The 20,164-nt window shown below is 33.3% G+C and overlaps 1 protein-coding gene across 1 annotated transcript in view; it reads right to left on the bottom strand.

Annotated features, from left to right (window-relative positions):
* Nucleotides 1–19,271, bottom strand: part of LOC111510622 (uncharacterized) — a 50,356-nt gene extending 31,085 nt beyond the window's left edge. Inside the window, exon 1 of the mRNA XM_074178875.1 lies at nucleotides 18,916–19,271. Coding sequence (XP_074034976.1) covers nucleotides 18,916–19,041 — 126 coding nt within the window. The 5' untranslated portion in view covers nucleotides 19,042–19,271. The remainder of the gene's footprint in view (nucleotides 1–18,915) is intronic.
* Nucleotides 19,272–20,164: the final 893 nt, after the last annotated feature.

The raw sequence follows: 20,164 nt of genomic DNA, 5'->3' as shown, positions 1-20,164 counted from the left end.
GCCATTTATTTGCCATCCATTAAAACTGCGGTTGTAGCAATGTACAGATCTGGTAAAAGCAGCATCGATGTATTTCTTTTGAATTTTGAACAAATATTGAACAACTTATTGGGGAATTGCGACAATCTGGTAATTTTAGGCGACTTCAATTTGAATGTCAAAATAGAAACTGTCATTTTTACACGCTTTATATTAGCTTCACCTGTATGTATGTATGTATGTATGTATGATTGTTTGTATGCATGTTTGTGTGTAACTCTCAAGATCGGGATCGTATTGACAGAATTATCGGCATTATTGCTTGATCTATTCGCGGGCAGATGGCGCTGTACGTAACTATCAATTATTGCTTGGTCTATTTGCGAACAGATGGCGCTGTACGGAACTATCAATTATTGCAATCAAATCAAATCAAAATGTACTTTATTATTAAAGATGAAATCTCATTGACAAAGTGTTACTATTCCAGGAAATATAAGATACACAACTTAAAAGATATTGTCGGAGATAAAATATTATTGTCAAAGTGTTATTATTTTAGAGAATATAAGTTATACAAATTGAAAGTAATATTTGAAAATTTGGTGATTTCAGCATTTTGGGGTGAAAAAGTAGTCAGAAAATGATGATATATATGCTACATATTGAAATAAATGATAATAATAATAATAATAATGAATATTCTCATGCAACACATAAATGTAAGTATGATAATATAAAAACTCTAAGCATAGTAATATAAAAGTGAATGGATAGAAAATAACAGTAAGAATCAAGTTCGCTTGAGCTATTCGCGGACAGATGGCGCTATACGAAACTTCCTTGATAGGTTGTTCAAAAGAAAATCAAAATAAAAAACATATTTTGAGAATTATAAGTGTTAGCAAAATTTTGTACTACAGATGAAATATTTAAATATTTTCAACTACCCGTGATTCAGTACAGAAAAAAGTTTTGAACGAAACGAAAGATACATTTCAAAATCCAACTGGTTAAGAGACGATTTATATCGAAGAAAGGAATAGATAAGTTTAAACGTCATTCAAACAGAAGTAGATCTTTTGGCAAACTTTTTTGTCAATACATTTCATAACTTAAGTTCAAAATGTTTTCCCCCAAAAAATAACAATCAAAATAATAAGCATTCTCCAGTGTCTTGGTTTACAGACGACTTAAAATACCTGACAAATCAACTTTCTGCTTTAAAGTTGGTAACTGATGTGACAAAACATCCAGTTTACTTGAAAAATTATAGGGTACTAAGGAAGTTCATAATAACAGGTAAAAAATGCAAAAAAATTGTATATGACAATTTCATCATGTCATCTGAAGACAGAGCAAAGTTTTGTTGGAAATTCATTAACTATGAAAGAAATAAATCAAAACAATCCGTAGTAAATCCCGATTTTTCACCACATGAGATAAATTACTTTTTTGTGAAATAGCTGTTAATATTATTAATTCTCTTCCGAACATATCCAATGATGAGCTCCTTACTTTCAAGAACTTTCCTGCACCGTGCAGTTCTTTCTATTTGCACCCTGTTGCTCATTTTGATGAGCAACAGGGTGCATAGGGAGCACAGGGAGCATAAAGTCTTTAAAACATAAAGTCTTTAAAAAATTCTAATTGTCTTAATATTCATGAACTAAATAGTCGAATCTTGAAGGAAACCAATTTAGTTGCTGTAAAACCTTTCACTGAGCTCATAAATATGTTCAATACTGGTATATACTCTAAAATTTTTAAATTATCCAAAGTATTACCTCTTTTTAAGAAAGGTGATACGTCGGTTATCGAGAATTATCGCCCCATCAGTATTATTTCGATATTCAGTAAAGTCATTGAAAAATTAATCAAAAAACAATTGTATGCATATTTTGATTCAAACTTCTTCAATAACTCTCAATTTGGCTTCAGAAACTCCCGCTCAACAGTATAGACAGTTCTTAATGTTGTCGGTGACGTTGTAGAATCACTTGAACAAGGCAATCGTACAGCAATGATGCTGTGCGATCTTTCGAAAGCTTTTGACTGTGTGTCACATGACATTCTTTTGGAAAAACTGAACTATTATGGTGTTAGAGAAATTCCCTTGAAACTTATTAGTTCTTATCTTTCCAATAGAAAAAAATGCGTTTCAGTGAACGGTAAAACATCAGACTTTCAGATTGTTAACCATGGAGTACCCCAAGGTTCGGTTTTGGGGCCCCTCCTTTTTATCATTTATATTAATGACCTCAGCTGCTTCATGTCACCTTATAGGTCAGTTCTTTTTGCAGACGACTCAACGTTTATTATTTCTGAGAAAGACAACGTAAACTTGGATGCTTTACTGGATTGCCCTACTAACAAGGCAACTGAATGGTTTGCAGCAAAAAAATTAAAATCAAATAGTAATAAAACAAATAATGCAAATATCAGCAAATAATCAATCAACTGTTAATCAAGAAACGAAAAGCGTGAAACTGCTTGGATTAGTGCTGGACCACAGACTGACCTGGCAGACACATATTGATCAATTAGTTGAAACTATCTAGTTCCTTATTTATTTTACGACAATTGAAAACTATAACTAATTTTACAACTCTTAAAACCACGTATTTTTCACTGTTTCACTCTCTCATTAGCTATGGCAGTATTCTCTGGGGTAATTCCTCCCATGCGATAACAATTTTTAAAATGCAGAAGAAGGCAATAAGGGTACTTGCCGAAGGTGGTTTTAGAGATCACTGTTAAGAGTTTTTTAAAACATTAAAAATTATGCCTTCACCATGTTTGTTTCTATTTCACACTTTAGTTGAAATTCATAGAAGTCGGTGTTGCCAAGAAATTCGGATGTACACAGCTACAACACTCGCAATGCTCACCTTATCCGAAGCAGCCGATTTCGACTAAATATTTCACAGTCGAACTCACTGAACTATGAGCTTTTCAACACATTGCCATCAAATGTAAAAAAATTAGTATTAATGCCTTTAAAAAATATTTAAAGAAGTATCTCCTTAAATATTGTTTTTACACTGTCGAGCCAAACGCATTACCGCATCTCTGCTGTGATAGTTTAATAACATATTTTAACTCAATTCTTAAATTCCTGTTTTTACTATATTTGCTGTCGAATTTATTGGACTTTCTTTTTTGACGTGCTACAAACAAACATATTGTAGAGTAGTTGAATAAAATGAAAAGTCGTCCATTGATTCAAATTATTTCGATCTTTTAAAATATCTTTGGAAATCCATAGTTAATTGATACCACAATTTCTATATTATCACCTTCAATAATGTCTTATTCATCTTCAAATACTTCAAACAAGAGAAGATTCCAAAGGAATGTGCTAAATATTTACTTTCGGGGTTATATTACCAGGATTAAATGTGATTCATCAAATGCCACAGATTAATTTAATCTAGTAATAATATCACTTGCTACCAGATTAAAATGCGGTTCAACTCAGAAAAGGAATTCAGTTATTTTCGAAATTCAAACCTAGCATACTAGCATACTAGTAGCATACTACTTATTGCAATCTCCGCTTTTTCAGTTAGCCCCAACCTTTAAAAGTAAGCAGTTGAAATCTATGAGTAATTATGCTATGCAGCTTGCAAATAATATGGAATACGAAACAGTTTTTCCCGCAAGAGGGCGCCAAAATAGAAAGTTAGATAGCGAAAATTGATATGGCCGAATTCCTTATGAATTCATCTCTTTAATGATGTGTCACACTTTCTACTTTCCCTGTTCAAATTGTTTGGGTGATAGTGACCGATGTGTGGGGGGAGAGATATGACAGTTGAGGTTATGATACAAAGATATCATAAATGCAAACACACGTTGATTACAAATCAACGTGTGTTTGCATTTTTTTAAGAAAACATTCGTTTTGAAGATATTCTATGTATTTCGTTTTCGATGCTCACCCTGTATAATTATTTCTGGAATGCTAATCGATTATATTAGACGATACGGAGACACAATATAGTTGTAGGCAATAAAATTGTTTTATAAATTTGTCGTAGGAACGTTTATAAAATAAATTTTTTTTACAACTGACTTATAGAATATATTTTCCTATGAAAGTAAATTGTTTTGTAACATTTTTATAGTTTGAATAATCTTCATAAAACTGTTTGTTTTGGCATGTATATATTTAAGGAAAATTAATTTAAGTTTTCGGCAACACCGCTCTCGGTTTTGATAGAATAAATTTACTTAGTTGAGTAGTTTAGTTTTGAAATTAGAAATATTCGGAACGACTGGATCGGAAAAGAAATAAGATACGCGCTGGTGATTCTATTGTATAGTATAGACTAATGTGTACATTGTTCTTTTGTTGAAATAAGTTTTCTTCAACACTGCTTCTCCTAAAACTCCTTGATCCATCCCTACTTTGCCATAATAGTTTCCCTGAAGCAGGTGGATCCAACAGCAAAAAACGAGAAAGGGGTAAGTCTCAATCCTGGGTTTATTTAACCATCACTGAGTTATTATTTAATGTATTCTGTGTTTTGAGTTTATCATATCCATTACAGAACATAACATTTGGTCCTATTCGAGTCGGATTGGTGGTTATAAAAACTTGGATTGTTTTTTCTTTTCTCGAATCGGTTAGCAGTGTAAAAAACGGAAGTAGTCAGGCCTTTAGCGGTGTTGTCATATTGTTCAGTATATCGGGTATATTTGAATTACGGTCAAATAAAAATATTGAACGGTTTGGTATGATCTGAATTTCGGAAGGTGAAATTTGCAATCAGACATCAAGTTTCCATTGGAAATTATTAAAGTCAAAATGGGTACGGTAGCAGATAGGAAATTTAAAATGTTAACAGCGAAAAAAGAGTCTCTCTTCTCTATTTTGCAGAAATTGTACGATCTATCAAAATCATTGGGAACGGCCCAAGAAGTTGAAGCTTTTAAAATATCATATTTGACTCTAGATACTACTAGAGAAGCTTTGAATTTGGTATTAGATCAGATCAATGAAGTGCAGTTTGAAATAGATGATGAATTTGTACCAGATTATAAGCTTCTTTCAACTATTAATCAATTGTGTTGTCACATTCATATGGCTGCAAAAGGAATTCAAAGACCTGATCAATTTAGGCAATCTAATAGTAATAGCGGCAATATTATAGTAGATAATAGATTACCTCCGTTGCCGAAAATTGAATTACCTGAATTTTCGGGAGAAATACGGCAGTGGGAAACATTTCATTCGCTCTTCAAGAGTATGATTCACGATAATGCATCTTTGACAGATTTAGACAAAATTCATTATTTAGTGGGAAGTTTACGAGGACCGGCCTCGGGAATTTGTGCGGGATTTTCTATCACCGGCGATAATTATAATATTTTGTACAAGGCTCTGACCGAAAAGTATGAAAATAAACGGATGTTAGCAGACAGTTATTTACAACAAATTTTTGATTTCAAGCCGTTGCAAAGTGAATCGGCAAGAAATTTGGATGTATTTCTAGAAAGATTTGACGTAGCGGTCTCGGCATTGAAAAAATTGAATTTACCAGATTTGGCAGACTTCATGTTGTTGTATCAGGCTTTAGCTAAGTTAGATCATAATTCTGTAAGGGTTTTTGAAATGAAACAAGAGAGTTCCAAAATTCCAACTTATGAAGATTTAATAAAATTCATACAAAATCAGGCAAAAATATTACGTCGGGATAAAACAACATCGGTGTCGAATAATAATAATAAGCCGATAAAGACAATCAAAACGTTTGTGGTAAATCAACGGAAAAAAGAAGGAATGACATGCGTTTTCTGTCAGAAAACAGGTCATTACTTGGGTAGATGTGATAAATTCAAGTCTTTGTCACCGGGACAAAGATATGAAGCGGTTAGGGACAATGGCTGGTGCTACAATTGTTTGTCAAACAAGCACACAGTAAAAAATTGTCCTAACGAGCGGTTGTGTATGGAGTGTTCCAAAAAACATCACATTTTACTTCATTTGGGAAAACCAAATTCAGTTAGTGGATCGAATGGGGATGCGGCCTCAGGATCAAACATTGAGAGGAGGGAAACGGTTAGTAATGATACATCAACGGTTGATGTGCATTTATGTTCAGAACCTAATGCGGTTTATTTAAAGGATGATTCCAACTATACAACTTTGCTTGCGTCTATGGTTGTTTTCGTGGAAACAAGTTTAATTACAGGTGCTACAGCTAGATTTATTTTAGATTCGGGTAGTGAAGCCAATTTACTGACAATCGGATGTTGTAAAAGGTTAGGCTTGAAGATTTCAAAAAATTATTCTTCGGTTTACGGTTTGGGAGGTTCTAATCAGAAAGTTAAGGGAAGTACAATTTTTACAGTTGTTTCACGGTATAATCCACAAAAGAAATACACAGTAAGGGCTCTAGTGCTTGATAAAATCACTAACAAATTGCCAAAATTTAAAGTTGACATTAGCGCATTTCCCACTTTACAAAAGGTGGAATTAGCGGATAATAATTTCGATAAGCCTGCGGAAATCGATGGGATTTTGGGAGTGGAAATGTTTGCTAATATATTGGAAGAGGGTCGGATTACAGGGGTATCGGGTTCTCCTGTAGCGGTGAAAACCACTTTAGGTTATGTTGTTATGGGACAATTTCCAATAGTACGGCGAAATCAGTCAGTATTTTTCTCAGTGCAGGAGGAAAATTCAATTGATCAACTTGTTCGTAAGTTTTGGGACCTTGAGGAAATACCTAAAGGTTTTGCTATGAATCCCGAAGATATAGAATGTGAAAATATATATACTAGTACCTTTAGTAGGGACTCATCGGGACGATTTACAGTGGCGTTACCGTTCAAATTTCCGCCGTAAGGAAGTTTGGGAAATTCGCGGAATAATGCACAAGTTCGGTTACTTTCTTTGGAAAAAAGACTTGAAAGGGATTCAAAGTTACGGATTGAATACGATAAAGTAATGCAGGATTTCATAGACCAAGGTCATATGAAATTAGTGGATATTGACCCTAACGAAGCGTCATCGTATTATATTGGTCATCATCCAGTGATTAAACCAAGTAGTACAAGCACTCCGGTGCGGATAGTGCTAGACGCTAGTGCTCCTACGGATAATAATGTTTCTTTAAATGATATCTTATACCGGGGAGGCAAGTTGCAGGCAGATTTAGTTACTTTACTATTGAATTTTCGGTTGTTCAAGGTAGCATTGACAGCAGATGTTCGGCAGCTTTATAGGCAGATCAATGTTATTGAGAATCATTGGCGTTATCAAAGGTTATTGTGGCGTTTTAGTCCAGATCGTCCAATTGACACTTACGAAATAAAAGTTGTAGCTTTTGGAATAAAATCGTCACCTTTTTTGGCTTTACGCACTATCAAACAATTAATTGAAGACGAAGGAGAAAAATTTCCACTGGCGGCGAAATTTGTGTCAAGAGATATCTATATGGATGATTTTTGCACAAGTATAAATTCGGAAAAGGAAGCTGCGCAATTATACAAGGAATCAGTTGATTTATTTCAAGCTGGTTGTTTTGACTTGACAAAATGGGCTACAAATTCAAAGGCACTATTGAATGACATTCCCATAGAAAAACGGTTAGCGGGAAATGTATTTTTCTCCTCAGATACACAGGTATTAGGTATACAATGGCATACAGAAACTGACGTTTTCAGTTTCAAGGTGCATAAACCGGATCAGAAATGTACAAAACGAACAATGTTGTCGACGGTGGCTAAATGTTATGATCCGATTGGGTTGTTGGCACCTTTCATTTTGTATTTAAAAATATTGATAAAAAATTTGTGGACATTGAAATTGGAATGGGATGAGATGCCTCCAGAGAATATTTTAGAAATTTGGGAAAAGATACGATCGGAATGGGGAGAACTTGAAAAATTTAAAGTACCTAGGCATATAGGAGCAATAGAACGAAATCCTGTAATGGTTTTAGCTTTCGCGGATGCTAGTTTGAATGCATATGGAGCTGTCGTCTACTTACGCAGTGTACTATCGAATAATGATGTGGAAGTTCAGCTGGTGTGTGCCAAGTCTAAGGTATCTTCGGCCAAACGATTAACCGTTCCACGGTTGGAACTTTTAGCTGCTCTTTTGCTTTCTAATTTGGTTAAATATGTTTTAGAAACCTATAAAGAACGGATTTTGATCACAAAAACTTTAGCTTTTTCAGATTCTTCCACTGTTTTAAGCTGGTTAAAATCTTCTCAATCTAGGGATGTATTTGTTGCGAATCGGATCGTTCGAATCCAGGAAAATATACCCGAAGTTTCGTGGTATCACATCGAAGGCATTCAAAACCCGGCCGATTGTTTATCGCGTGGTTTACTTCCTGAACAATTAGTTAGACATCCTCAGTGGTTACATGGACCCGCATGGATAAAATTACCCCCAAATGAATGGCCTTGTTTTCGTGAGGAGGCTAAAAATTTTGGGAAGAAAGATATAATTGTACTGAATAATAATACGGACTTAGATTTTCATCATCCTCTACTAGATTTATTAGAACGGTATTCATCGTGGCATAAAATTTTATGAATAATAGTATGGGTTTTAAGATTTTTGAAAATTATTCCTAATAAGAAAATTATTTCATCAAAGGATCTCCATATTGCGGAGTTGGTTCTAATAAAACTGGTTCAAATTGAACATTTTGATTTTGAAATTCAGATGTTGAAGTCAAATAGATCTGGCTCATCTAGGTTAATCAAATTACACCCTTTTTTGCAAGATGGGTTGCTGAGGGTGGGGGGTAGATTAGCTAATTCAAATTTGAATTTTTGTCAGAAACATCCTTTGATTCTTCCAGCTAAAGATATTCTGACTGAAAAATTGATAGATTTTCATCATAAGATCAATCTTCATACTGGTGCTCACTTATTAGAGGCTATTTTGCGACAGAACTATTGGATTTTAGGAGGAAGAAATTTAATTAGGAGTAGAATACACAAATGTAATCACTGTTTTCGTTTGAAGCCTAAGAATGTAGAACCCCTTATGGTGGACTTACCCGCTGCCAGAGTTAGAGAAGCTCGTGCATTCTTACATACAGGGGTAGATTACTTCGGGCCACTTAAAATTACATTGGGTAGGAAGCGAAAGGCATCAGTGCATAAAGCTTATGTAAGTTTATTTATTTGTATGGGGGTGAAAGCTATCCATTTGGAATTGGTCAGTTCTTTATCAACCGATCATTTTTTACAAGCTTTCAAAAGATTTATAGCTAGAAGAGGCCCAGTACGGGTTATTTATTCCGATTGCGGGACGAACTTTGTAGGGGCAAAATCAATTCTTAAAGAATTAAATGAACATATCAACTCTCAAGATTTCGTTAATTCATTTGAAACGGAGTTAGGAATAAACGGAGTCGAATGGAAATTTAATACACCTTTTTCTCCGCATCAAGGTGGTTTGTGGGAGAGTAACGTCAAGGCGGTAAAAAATCATATTTATCGGGTAATCGGTAATCAGCTATTAACGTTTGAGGAGCTTTCAACAGTACTGACTCAAATTGAAGCACTATTGAATTCCAGACCTTTATGTCGTTTATCCGCAGATCCCATGGCCCCAGAAGCATTAACTCCAGCACATTTTCTCACATTGGTTCCTTTGCGAGATCTTCCTTCAGAGGACGTGACAGCGGTTCCTATTAATAGACTCAACCGATTTCAGTTGATCGATAAAATGGTACAGGATTTTTGGAAACGCTGGAGGACGGAATATTTGACGAGTCTACAAATGCGTTCGAAATGGACTAAAGATATTCCTAATATAACTGTGGGTTCAGTAGTTATCCTGAAAACGGATAACGCTCCACCTTTACATTGGCCCTTAGCCGTGGTTTCAGACATACATCCAGGAAAGGATGGCAGGGTGCGGAATGTCACTTTAAAAACCAGCAAAGGAACATTTAAACGTCCTGTTGTAAAGATATGTCCTTTGCCCACCCAATAAATGAAAATTATCTTCTTATTCATTTTTTTTTATTTTATACTGATGTTTGATTGGATTTTTCGACTTCTTTAGTTCTTTGTTTTTTCGAAAAGTCTGAAAAAAAATCAATTTTTCAGGGTGGGGGGTATGTTTTGGCATGTATATATTTAAGGAAAATTAATTTAAGTTTTCGGCAACACCGCTCTCGGTTTTGATAAAATAAATTTACTTAGTTGAGTAGTTTAGTTTTGAAATTAGAAATATTCGGAACGACTGGATCGGAAAAGAAATAAGATACGCGCTGGTGATTCTATTGTATAGTATAGACTAATGTGTACATTGTTCTTTTGTTGAAATAAGTTTTCTTCAACACTGCTTCTCCTAAAACTCCTTGATCCATCCCTACTTTGCCATAATAGTTTCCCTGAAGCAGGTGGATCCAACAGCAAAAAACGAGAAAGGGGTAAGTCTCAATCCTGGGTTTATTTAACCATCAATGAGTTATTATTTAATGTATTCTGTGTTTTGAGTTTATCATATCCATTACAGAACATAACACTGTTTATAACTGTTTTCTGTGGCTTTGATGAAATTATTTTATTGGAATTCTTTCAAGCACAATTTTGTTTTTATTACCTCATTTTCACTTCAATGATAATTTGGTATATTCACCGCAATGGAGAATGTTCCTCAATTTGGGTTATTACAGCAAATGCAAGTTTGAAGAAAATAAAGGTGAGTTTAATTCATGAGTTTTACAAATTCACTTCGAAAATTATTGAAATTGATGTTTCAAATGTTGGGTTCAAATTTTTAAAGATATTTGTTTCTAATCCACATATTGGCAACAGCGCCTATATCAAGTTGAAATAATTTATACGTACCTAGATATCCTACTTTAAAAAAACGAAAATTGTCTTCACAAATCAACAATTGAGGCAAAATATAAATTATAGTTCAATACCACCTCCACAAGCCACATAAACAACAGTTGTTTAATTTTTTATTTATATATAGGAAGATAGGATGGGTGCACAAAATGTCATTATTCACAGAATGTCTCGGAACTCGGAACATAAGTAAACAGAACAGCACGCCTCTGAAATATGTCATCTTTGTTTGTCTCATACTGGTAACAGAATCATTGTCCTTTATTAGCTATAACTGATGTTGCCAAATGGTGAAATAGAAATGAATCCCTTTGAATGTTGAATGCATTATTGAATTTTTTTTTAAGTATTTAAATAATTTTTTAAAGAAAAAGGTTTAAATGATAATTTTAAAATGCGTCGTTTTGGAGCTCTTTTATGAAAACTACTTGATTTTCGTCAGGAGGAACATTCCCCATTCTAGAACAATAAAATAACTGTTATAAAATCAAATTGCTTCCATGAATATATATATATATATACAATATATATATATATATATATATATATATATATATATATATATATATATATATATATATATATATATATATATAATTATATATAAATATATATATATATATGTGTATATATATGTGTATATATATATGTGTATATACAATATATATATATATATATATATATATATATATATATATATATATATATATATATATATATATATATGTATATATATATATATATATATGTGTATATATATATATTTGCCGTTGCCAATCGTATTTAAGAAGAACCGTCTAACAATAATTTTAGAGGTCGTGTAATGAAGTATAATTTGTCAGATTCATTTGACTAGCGTCCCAATAACTATATAGCTAATAATGTCGTGTAATATTGGTCACTGGAAAAAAGTTTTGAAAATTGTTCGTTCAGACGAAGACCCGTGTAACCTGATACTTCAATTTTTTTTTTGCTGTAAACAGAAGAAGTTTATATTAATGATTTGAATTCATCGATTTAAGTGGAGCGCTATGTACCCTCAAATCACTAGCTCAAAACTCCTTCGAAATTCAGTATCTATAATCGTTTTGAGAAGCTTCTTAGCCAAAACATCCCCCCCAATAATAATATTTATTCAAATTATACGTGAGAAATTCTATTTTCATACTAACATATTTGTAAGAATCTATAAATTTGAAAGTAGTCCGTCTCTGCCGTAATCCCATCACTCTTTGAACGAAGTGTTTCTTAACAGTTTTATAGGGGTAACATAGATGCTAAAAAATGTTCAAATGCTTGCTAAATGAGTTGAAATTAAGAAATACCGCATATTTCTTTTAGAATTGATTGCTTCCTTTATGAACGTCATAATACAATGAAAACATTTGTACCCCCTCCTGTTCTCGGGTACAAATCGAAAAACAACGATTTTACGAAAAAATTAGGAAAGACCAAAATTGTGGAAAATTCAATTCCAAACAACTTTTGTGAAGGCTATTTTTCATGTAAAACCGAAAATAAACGAGTTATTCAATAAACATAAATAAAACCTTAAAGATGGCGGATGACGCAACGGGTCTGGTAGTTAGGAACTCAAATTTAAACCATCAGTGACCCTCCAAATGATTTTACAAGAAAATTGTCAGCAAAAATGTTTGCGTTGTCAAATCCTAATTCGACTGGGCTATAATGTAAGAATTCAAACGAGGCTCAAGACAAATATTTAGAGATAAGGTTGATAGTATATCTGAAACATATTCTAAAAATCACCGTGAAAAGTTACTGCGTAATATAAACCATTGAAATTTCCAATTAGTCAGTAACTTCTTGTATCCATATTTATTATTGACTATTCAATAAAAAAAAAGTATATACATTTAGCTTTTTTTAGATGGTTTACGTTTCGGCAAGTGATACCTTTGATCCTCAGGTTTTTTGTCACAGAAAATTGACTTGCATTTTGGTGAATTTTGCAGCTAGATATTGATTTATTTTTTTTATGATAGATATCTCAATTAGTTTTTGTATATGGAAGAAGCAACTTGCTGAAAAATTCATGTAGCGTTTTTTTTTTTAATATTCTTTCTCATTAACTTCCTTCGTTCGATTATTCACTTCAGACGTTCTGTACAATCAACTCAGTTTTGAATATTCAGTTTCTGATACAGTCACTGGTCTCTGATTATAATCATTCGTTATCTGAAATTGATATTTTCAACAAACATCATTTTATCTCTTTATCACTTTTGTAATCCATTATGTGAGATAAGATCCTAGAATTTTATTCTTATAAGGATTCCTATTTTGTAAAGATACACGGAATCGTAATCACAAAGTCATTCAAAAATCAATAATATTGAAATAACACCGATTTTTCTTTTATTGCTCTGAAATATTTCGAGTCATCTCACATCGTATACATTCTCGGTATCGTTCACTTTATATTCGGAATGAAATGAAGCTCCTAATGACCACCGATAATTCAAGTTACTTCACTAAAAATATTTACTTTGTAGAATTGTGGGTTAAATTTATAGTTCGACATAGGACCCATACTTTTTTTACTATAAGTAAATGACCTGAATACTGTACGTATTTCTGGTAGTTCCACCATTTTTGCAGATGATACCACAGATGATACTCAGCGAAATTAAACAATGGTGCGATGCAAATCTGCTGTCATTCAACACAAAAAAACTAGTATAATATCCTTATAGACTCTCACCTAAGGAATGGCATAGCATTTTGGGGTGTTTGCAGTAAACAGCTGTTTCAATCTGTTTTCATATTTAGAAAACGTGCGCACGGTATCTCTGTGGAGCAAAGAGGAATGATCCTTGTAAGCCACTGTTTTTAATGTATGGAATTTTAACTGTGACTGCATTGTTTATTCTTGCCTTATACACAAGAACAAAGGTACCTTTACTTCTCCGCCTCACCACCATAGTAGACAAGCTTGCCAATTAAAGGTTCCTATCCCAACAAGTAGTCAAATCAAGAACTCAATTATATATAATGGATTGATCATTTGTTTTCAGTATAGTTGTCGTGATCAATATCTAAATCAATTATTAGATTGTTTTGTCCGTTTTAATGTCATGTGTTTTTGTAGCTCCATATCTCAATTATTATTTATTTTGCTATGTCGTGGTACAAAGTGATCGATAAAGAATTGTGTGCTCTATACATTGATGCTATTAATTTTTTTCCATATTTCAAGCGCCACCGAAAGAGCCAGAAAAATTATCCAGGCATTCAGCATTGATAGTGTGTCACTGCATGCAGTGTTTTACATTGGTTTGCAGAATTTCGTTTCGAAGATTTGAGTCTCGAAGATGAGCTCTAAAGTTGATCTCCAATGATCCATGGCGAGGATTTGATGATCCTGGTGGAGACCCATCAAAAAGAGAAATATCTATGACAACAGGAGACGTTCAAGACAGTAGTTGGACATCAATGAGCCACCCAGGCACTTCACAAAGGCGGAAACACATGAAAAAATATCATGGGGACTGTATGGTGGTCAGCGGCTAGTGTGATTCACTATAACTGTTTGCAACCGAGACAAACCATCATAGCAGAGTCCTATTGTGAGATAATCGATGGAATATACTGAAAATTGCATCAGCAGGAGCTAGCACTAGTCAAAAGAAGAAGCTGAGGGCACGAAAATGGCGACGGCCGAGCGATGACAAGGCGACGCGACAGCGGAAGGGTGGCGATGCTTACAACATCTTCAGTATAGGGACGCACACGAAACGAGCGGTAGCTGGGCGGAGCAATCGAGCGATGCACAGGCGGGAGGAGAGCGACGGCGGCGCGGAAGCTACGAGAACAAACTAGTATGATTAGGTCGCTCGCGATTACAGTAGTGTTGCGTAGGGAAATATTATATTACTAATACCAAATGTAAATTGATAATGAAGAATTTATCGGTTGGACAGTGAAAAAGTTAACCTTGGCTCGTAAGAAAGGGTAGAAAACTCGCCAAAATTACTTCTTTCTTCATTTATTGAATGAACACCATCTCTATGCAATAGTAACGACTTATGAAAAAACAGTGTATGCGGGCAAAGTTCAGATATAGGGAAATAATATTTTTCTCCATGTCGACCACAATAAAAATGAACAATAAATAGAAAATAACCATGGGAAGAGAAAAACTACTCCTTATGTAGATTAGACGGTCCATAAATCACCACAAATCAAGTAAAACTGAACAGATGTGATATTCTCCTGACACTTTTACTAACCAGTCTTCAAGATGTTTCACATAATTTTCACTGTCAAGACTTGATTATTTAAGGTGTATCTATACCATACACCAGTGGTTCCCAAACTATGGGTGGCGACCCACTGGTGGGTCGCGGAAACAGATTAAAAACATTTTTGAAAGTGACCTGCGTTTGAAGCGTTCAACTTTCAACCCAACTATAGAATCTCTTGTAAATCGTAAGCAGCAGCTTTACAAGTCACATTAATTAAATGAATCTCGTTTTTTCTTTTTTTGTATTAGTTTAGGTTTAAGATTCTTAATGGAAAGTTTTTTTCGTACTGTATTTTATCTTCAATTATATCATCTTTACCATTTTCTTGTAGAGGTGTATGTCACAAAAGTGAATTTTCAGGGTTATAATAATAAAAATGTTATTAATAATAATTTTTATACTTAATATTAGTTAATATGTGGGTCGCGAAAAATATTCCACAATGAAGGTGGGTCCCCAGGCAAAAAAATATGAGAAACACTGCCATAGACAGTTTCAAAATATTGAACACGTCGCTGCGAAAAGTTCTGATTGGTAACAGATGAATCTTCTTCAAAAATCTGTTTTTCCGTTAATCAGATGTCGCCCCCATACGAACGACAACTCTCATAAGTTGAGAAACTTGTGCGGGCTAAGGACTAACGATGTGTTACCTTTTAAGATGTGATTCCTAACACGGTTGCATAATCATCCCAGCTTCAACCAGATAAATTCTCTCGAGAAAAATATCTGGTCGAGGCAGGAATCGAACCCACGGTTTTCCGATCGTGAGTCGGGCGCACTACCACCGAGGCCAATTCCATTTATTTTCGAAATACGCCACTGACTTGTTGTAGTTTAATATTTTTTCAGTTCAATCAACTTAAATACAACTCTTTCGCCGCTTGTGTTTTTTTCATATCTAGCTCCGTTTTCGAGAAATAAAAATTGAAGCCACTTCGCATATCATGAACACCTGCTTTGGAGACCAGAATAATTCTACTAACGCTGAAATGACTGACATGCACTTTATTTATGGATTAACAAATGTAAATGCGGAAGAAGCACGGATAATTTATCAGGACAGATATCTTAACGGAGTAATTTCATGTGCTGAAACATGGAAAACGCTACATGCAAGATCATGTGAAACTGGGAGTTTTAATAAAAATGCAGGTGGTGGAAGAACAAAAACAACGCCTGAACTAGAAGAAGCTGTACTAGTCTAATCAACAAGTTCAAAAACATGAAAAATAGACATAAAGGTCCTAAAAATTTGAGCGAAAGCCCATTCGATTCGGAATCACCTCTAGAATAATGTTTTCGACGGATTTTGGTGCAGGTAGAAAATTGCAATTGTTATTACCAAAATAAAATTTAAAATAAAATGCAATTTAGTTCTTCGGTAATAACTCAAAAAATATTGATATTTGAGCAATTTTGAAAAAAGCTCGTTAAAGAGGAGGAAATTTCCGATAAAAAAGTACCAGCTCCCGAAACTCTATCTCCATTATTTATAATTTTAATTTGACGTTGAAAATAGGGTTCCGCGCGGCTGATACGGCATGCATGCTCTGCCGCTAAATAGAGTTTATCAAAAGAAATAATTTTTTATAACATAAAATGTCATTTTAATAATTTGAAAAAAATCTAGTTTCTTCTTAACACTTGAATGAATCGAGTCCCGTAAAAAAAGTTTTATCACCATTTTTCAAAAAGTTATTCAATAATTAACTAACAATTTTTTTCCCAATCTCCGTTGGCATAAATAATGGGATGAAAGGTATGAATAATTGACCTATATATCTTAAACTTCGTGGAGCCCACTTGATATATAAACTCCATACGATCCTGCGATGAAAGTTCATAAAAATTTATTAATTTGTTAACTATGATTTTTTATAACTATTGCAGAATGAAATATCAAAAAATTGTTGATACAATTTTTTTTCAATTGATATTTAGCTATGTCTGTTTTCACATTAAACAATGGCAGTTATTAACATAGGATATGAATTTTTTACGTTATTTGTAAATAATACATAAAAGTATTATCCTTTTTAAAAGGTATTGTTTTATAAAATGAGTGTTTTCAGAAGTGATATACATTATTTAAATTAACAATTTGATGAATTCGAAAATAAACTCTCCACCAAGATATTATTTGAACTAATTTTTCCATTGATTTTTTTTTTAAATGAATCAATGTACATAAATATAATCTACCCCAGAGTGAAAGTAAGTTTTTTTTCTATTTTCCAAACAATCATTGACTACATTTATTCAAAAACATTCAGCGAATGACGCATTTATTAGTACAATTTGTTTGTACTCAAATCAGTTTGTACTTGAGTAAGTGAGCAAACCACTGCTCAGGTTCTTTCATAAACTAAATACAGGGTGGGACACCCTATACGATACGGTCCCTGTAAATCAAATGATTAATTTTTCTCGCGAATTTCTCCATTTCATTTCATGTATATTGATTGAGACTGCAGAAAGAAATTATTTTGGAGCTCAAAAAATAGTATCAGAGGAAAGTCGTATTCTTTCAATGGAACACCCTGTATCCCGTTACGTTTTGGAATAGATCAGGAAATAATATGATTTCATATAAGGTACTATGTGTCTAACTATAAACGTTCGTGAATTATGTTTTCAATGAAAATGTTAGGTAGAATTGGAAACTAAATAACATCGAAATGCATAGAATTCATCCCTTCGAATTTTGACCAAGTATAAAAGTTTTCATGCTTTTGATTAACATACAAAAGGTTGAAAAAATCATTGTCACTTTTTTATTATTTCGAACAAAATGAACATAAAATATTTTTGATGAAGTGAAGTATAACAACTGTCAATGATAACTCTGTGAACAAATCACATAGATGTTGTTTCAAAGTTATATATTGATTCGAAGAATGCATTGAAATAAGAACTACCATTTGAGAAAGCCAATATCAGAAAAACTATTCAAGTAAGGTGTAGGGCACCTCAAAATGAAATGGAAGGTAATTGAATTTTATATTGTTCAGATCAAAAAATGCAGGGTATATTCTATTAAAAAAAAGACAACTTTGATATGTCACACTTTTTTGAGCAACCCTGTAAACTCCAAAATAATTTCCTTCGGCAGCCTTGATCAATATACATTATAACGAACTGGAGAAAATTCTGAAAAAAATAATATTGGTTTGGTTTACAGGATCCGTGTCGTATTGGGTACCCCACCCTGTATAATATAATTCTCAAACAATGTGTATCGTCATTAATATTAAAAATTATTCGGCGGGACGTCATGATAAGATTGAGTAACTCCCACGGTTTCATTCCTAGAGTTTGGATAAGAATTATCTGCGAACATCATTTGTTTTTATGCGAGAACTAACTAGCGACGTTTTTATGGTTTCCTGCCGAAATCTAGAGAGGCCCAGAAGGGCCACATATTTTTATTATTTGTTTCTTGAAAATTACGACTTAAGTCTCGAAGAAATGTCGACTTTTCAATTAGAATTTACACTTCAATTTCGTAATTTCGAAATTACGAAATCAAAGTCGTAATTTCGTGTTCAAAGTCATAATTCCCAAGAAACGAATACTAAAAATTTGTAGCCTTTCTGCGCTTTAGTAGAAATTGTTAGATTACCCCCAGAATTATTTTCGACAAAAACACTTCACTATCAACAGTATTAACAATTGAGAAGAATCGAAGATTATAAAAATGAATATCATAGATAATCCCGAATCAGGATCGAAGCAAAATTAGGTTTTTCAAATTTCTTGAAAACATGTAGACCGTTCTATTCTGTATTATATATAATTTAAACAATTTTTTAATTAGACCTACTTGAGCTGTTTTTTGTCCATTTTTCTTCATTCTTTCGTACATCACATTTCCAACTCCTCCCAATTCCTTCACTGGAAAATCGAGGTTTTCGGTTTTGATATAATTGCCTTCTCTCCAGTAATACATTTTTAAAGATTTTGTTCACTTTATTAAAATGAATTTTTCACTATCGAAAATTCCAAGAATATTTGAAAAACATCGTGCCTCCTTATAACCTTGAAAATGTAATTATTTCATGTTTGGATAACTAAACCACCGTTTCGTATGCACACGATGAATTGTTTACTAATTTTATTCACTGATAGCGACAACCGATTTCACATGTTTCTTCAACCGAACTGCGCGTTTTGATGTAACGCTCATATTTTATACTAATACGTATATTTGTCATTATTATCTACAGTGCGATGGAAGTGGAAATTTGTACAAAGTGATGCAGATTAAGCTTGAAGAAGCTAGATCATCTCCTAGATCATCACTATCAGGTTGTGATCCTCTAAATATTACACAACAAAGTATCAAAACATTATGAATTGATTATTGACTAGATAAACACCTACAAAGACAAGTGAAGTAACATCTGAATATTCAACTTGCAAATTGAAAAGTTAAATAGTAAACAAGAAATAATTGTTCAAGTATTTCTAACTGATGTTTTCATTTTTATATAAATTATCGGGACTCCAGTGATGAACAGCTTGAAAACACTGGAAACTAAGTTTCAGCGTGTGTTTTCAAGAAATCCAAGTTCATTATTTAGAGTTATCATAACCAGAACAAAATTCTACAGCTTCGTTAACTTTTTCCAGCCTGTAGAATAACGTCGTAGATAGAATTAATGATAGTCGTAGATATTATTTATAATAATAATGATAACAATATCAAATGATAAACCTAATATATTTAATCTCGGTCATCAGAGCAAGACGACATTCCTCGTGGAGTTTTCAGCAAAAGTCCCAGCCGGATATATGCAGAAGGTTGTCTTTCTTGCCTCACTGCGATTTCTCAGAGCACATAATTCTCGGACGCAATGATCACTCTCCCCACGATGTGGGGAGTGGTCATTTCTTGATAAGCTGGCGCGCCCTCCCGAATATAATAATAATAATATAATAATTCGTCTTTATCATTTCCAATATTAGGTAGTTAACAGTTTCTATACAATGTAATTTTTTATTACAGAGCAATAAAAGGCGAAGTTTAGTTTATTTTCATCGCAATAAAAATAACCTGTTCTTCCGCTTAA

This window comes from Leptinotarsa decemlineata, unplaced genomic scaffold (assembly GCF_025532065.1).
Source record: "Leptinotarsa decemlineata unplaced genomic scaffold, Ldec_3_MD MMD2_tig00004307_RagTag_RagTag, whole genome shotgun sequence".
NCBI classification, from domain to species: domain Eukaryota; kingdom Metazoa; phylum Arthropoda; class Insecta; order Coleoptera; family Chrysomelidae; genus Leptinotarsa; species Leptinotarsa decemlineata.
Note: the sequence above shows the minus strand (reverse complement) of the source record. Positions and strands in the feature narration are given on the sequence as shown.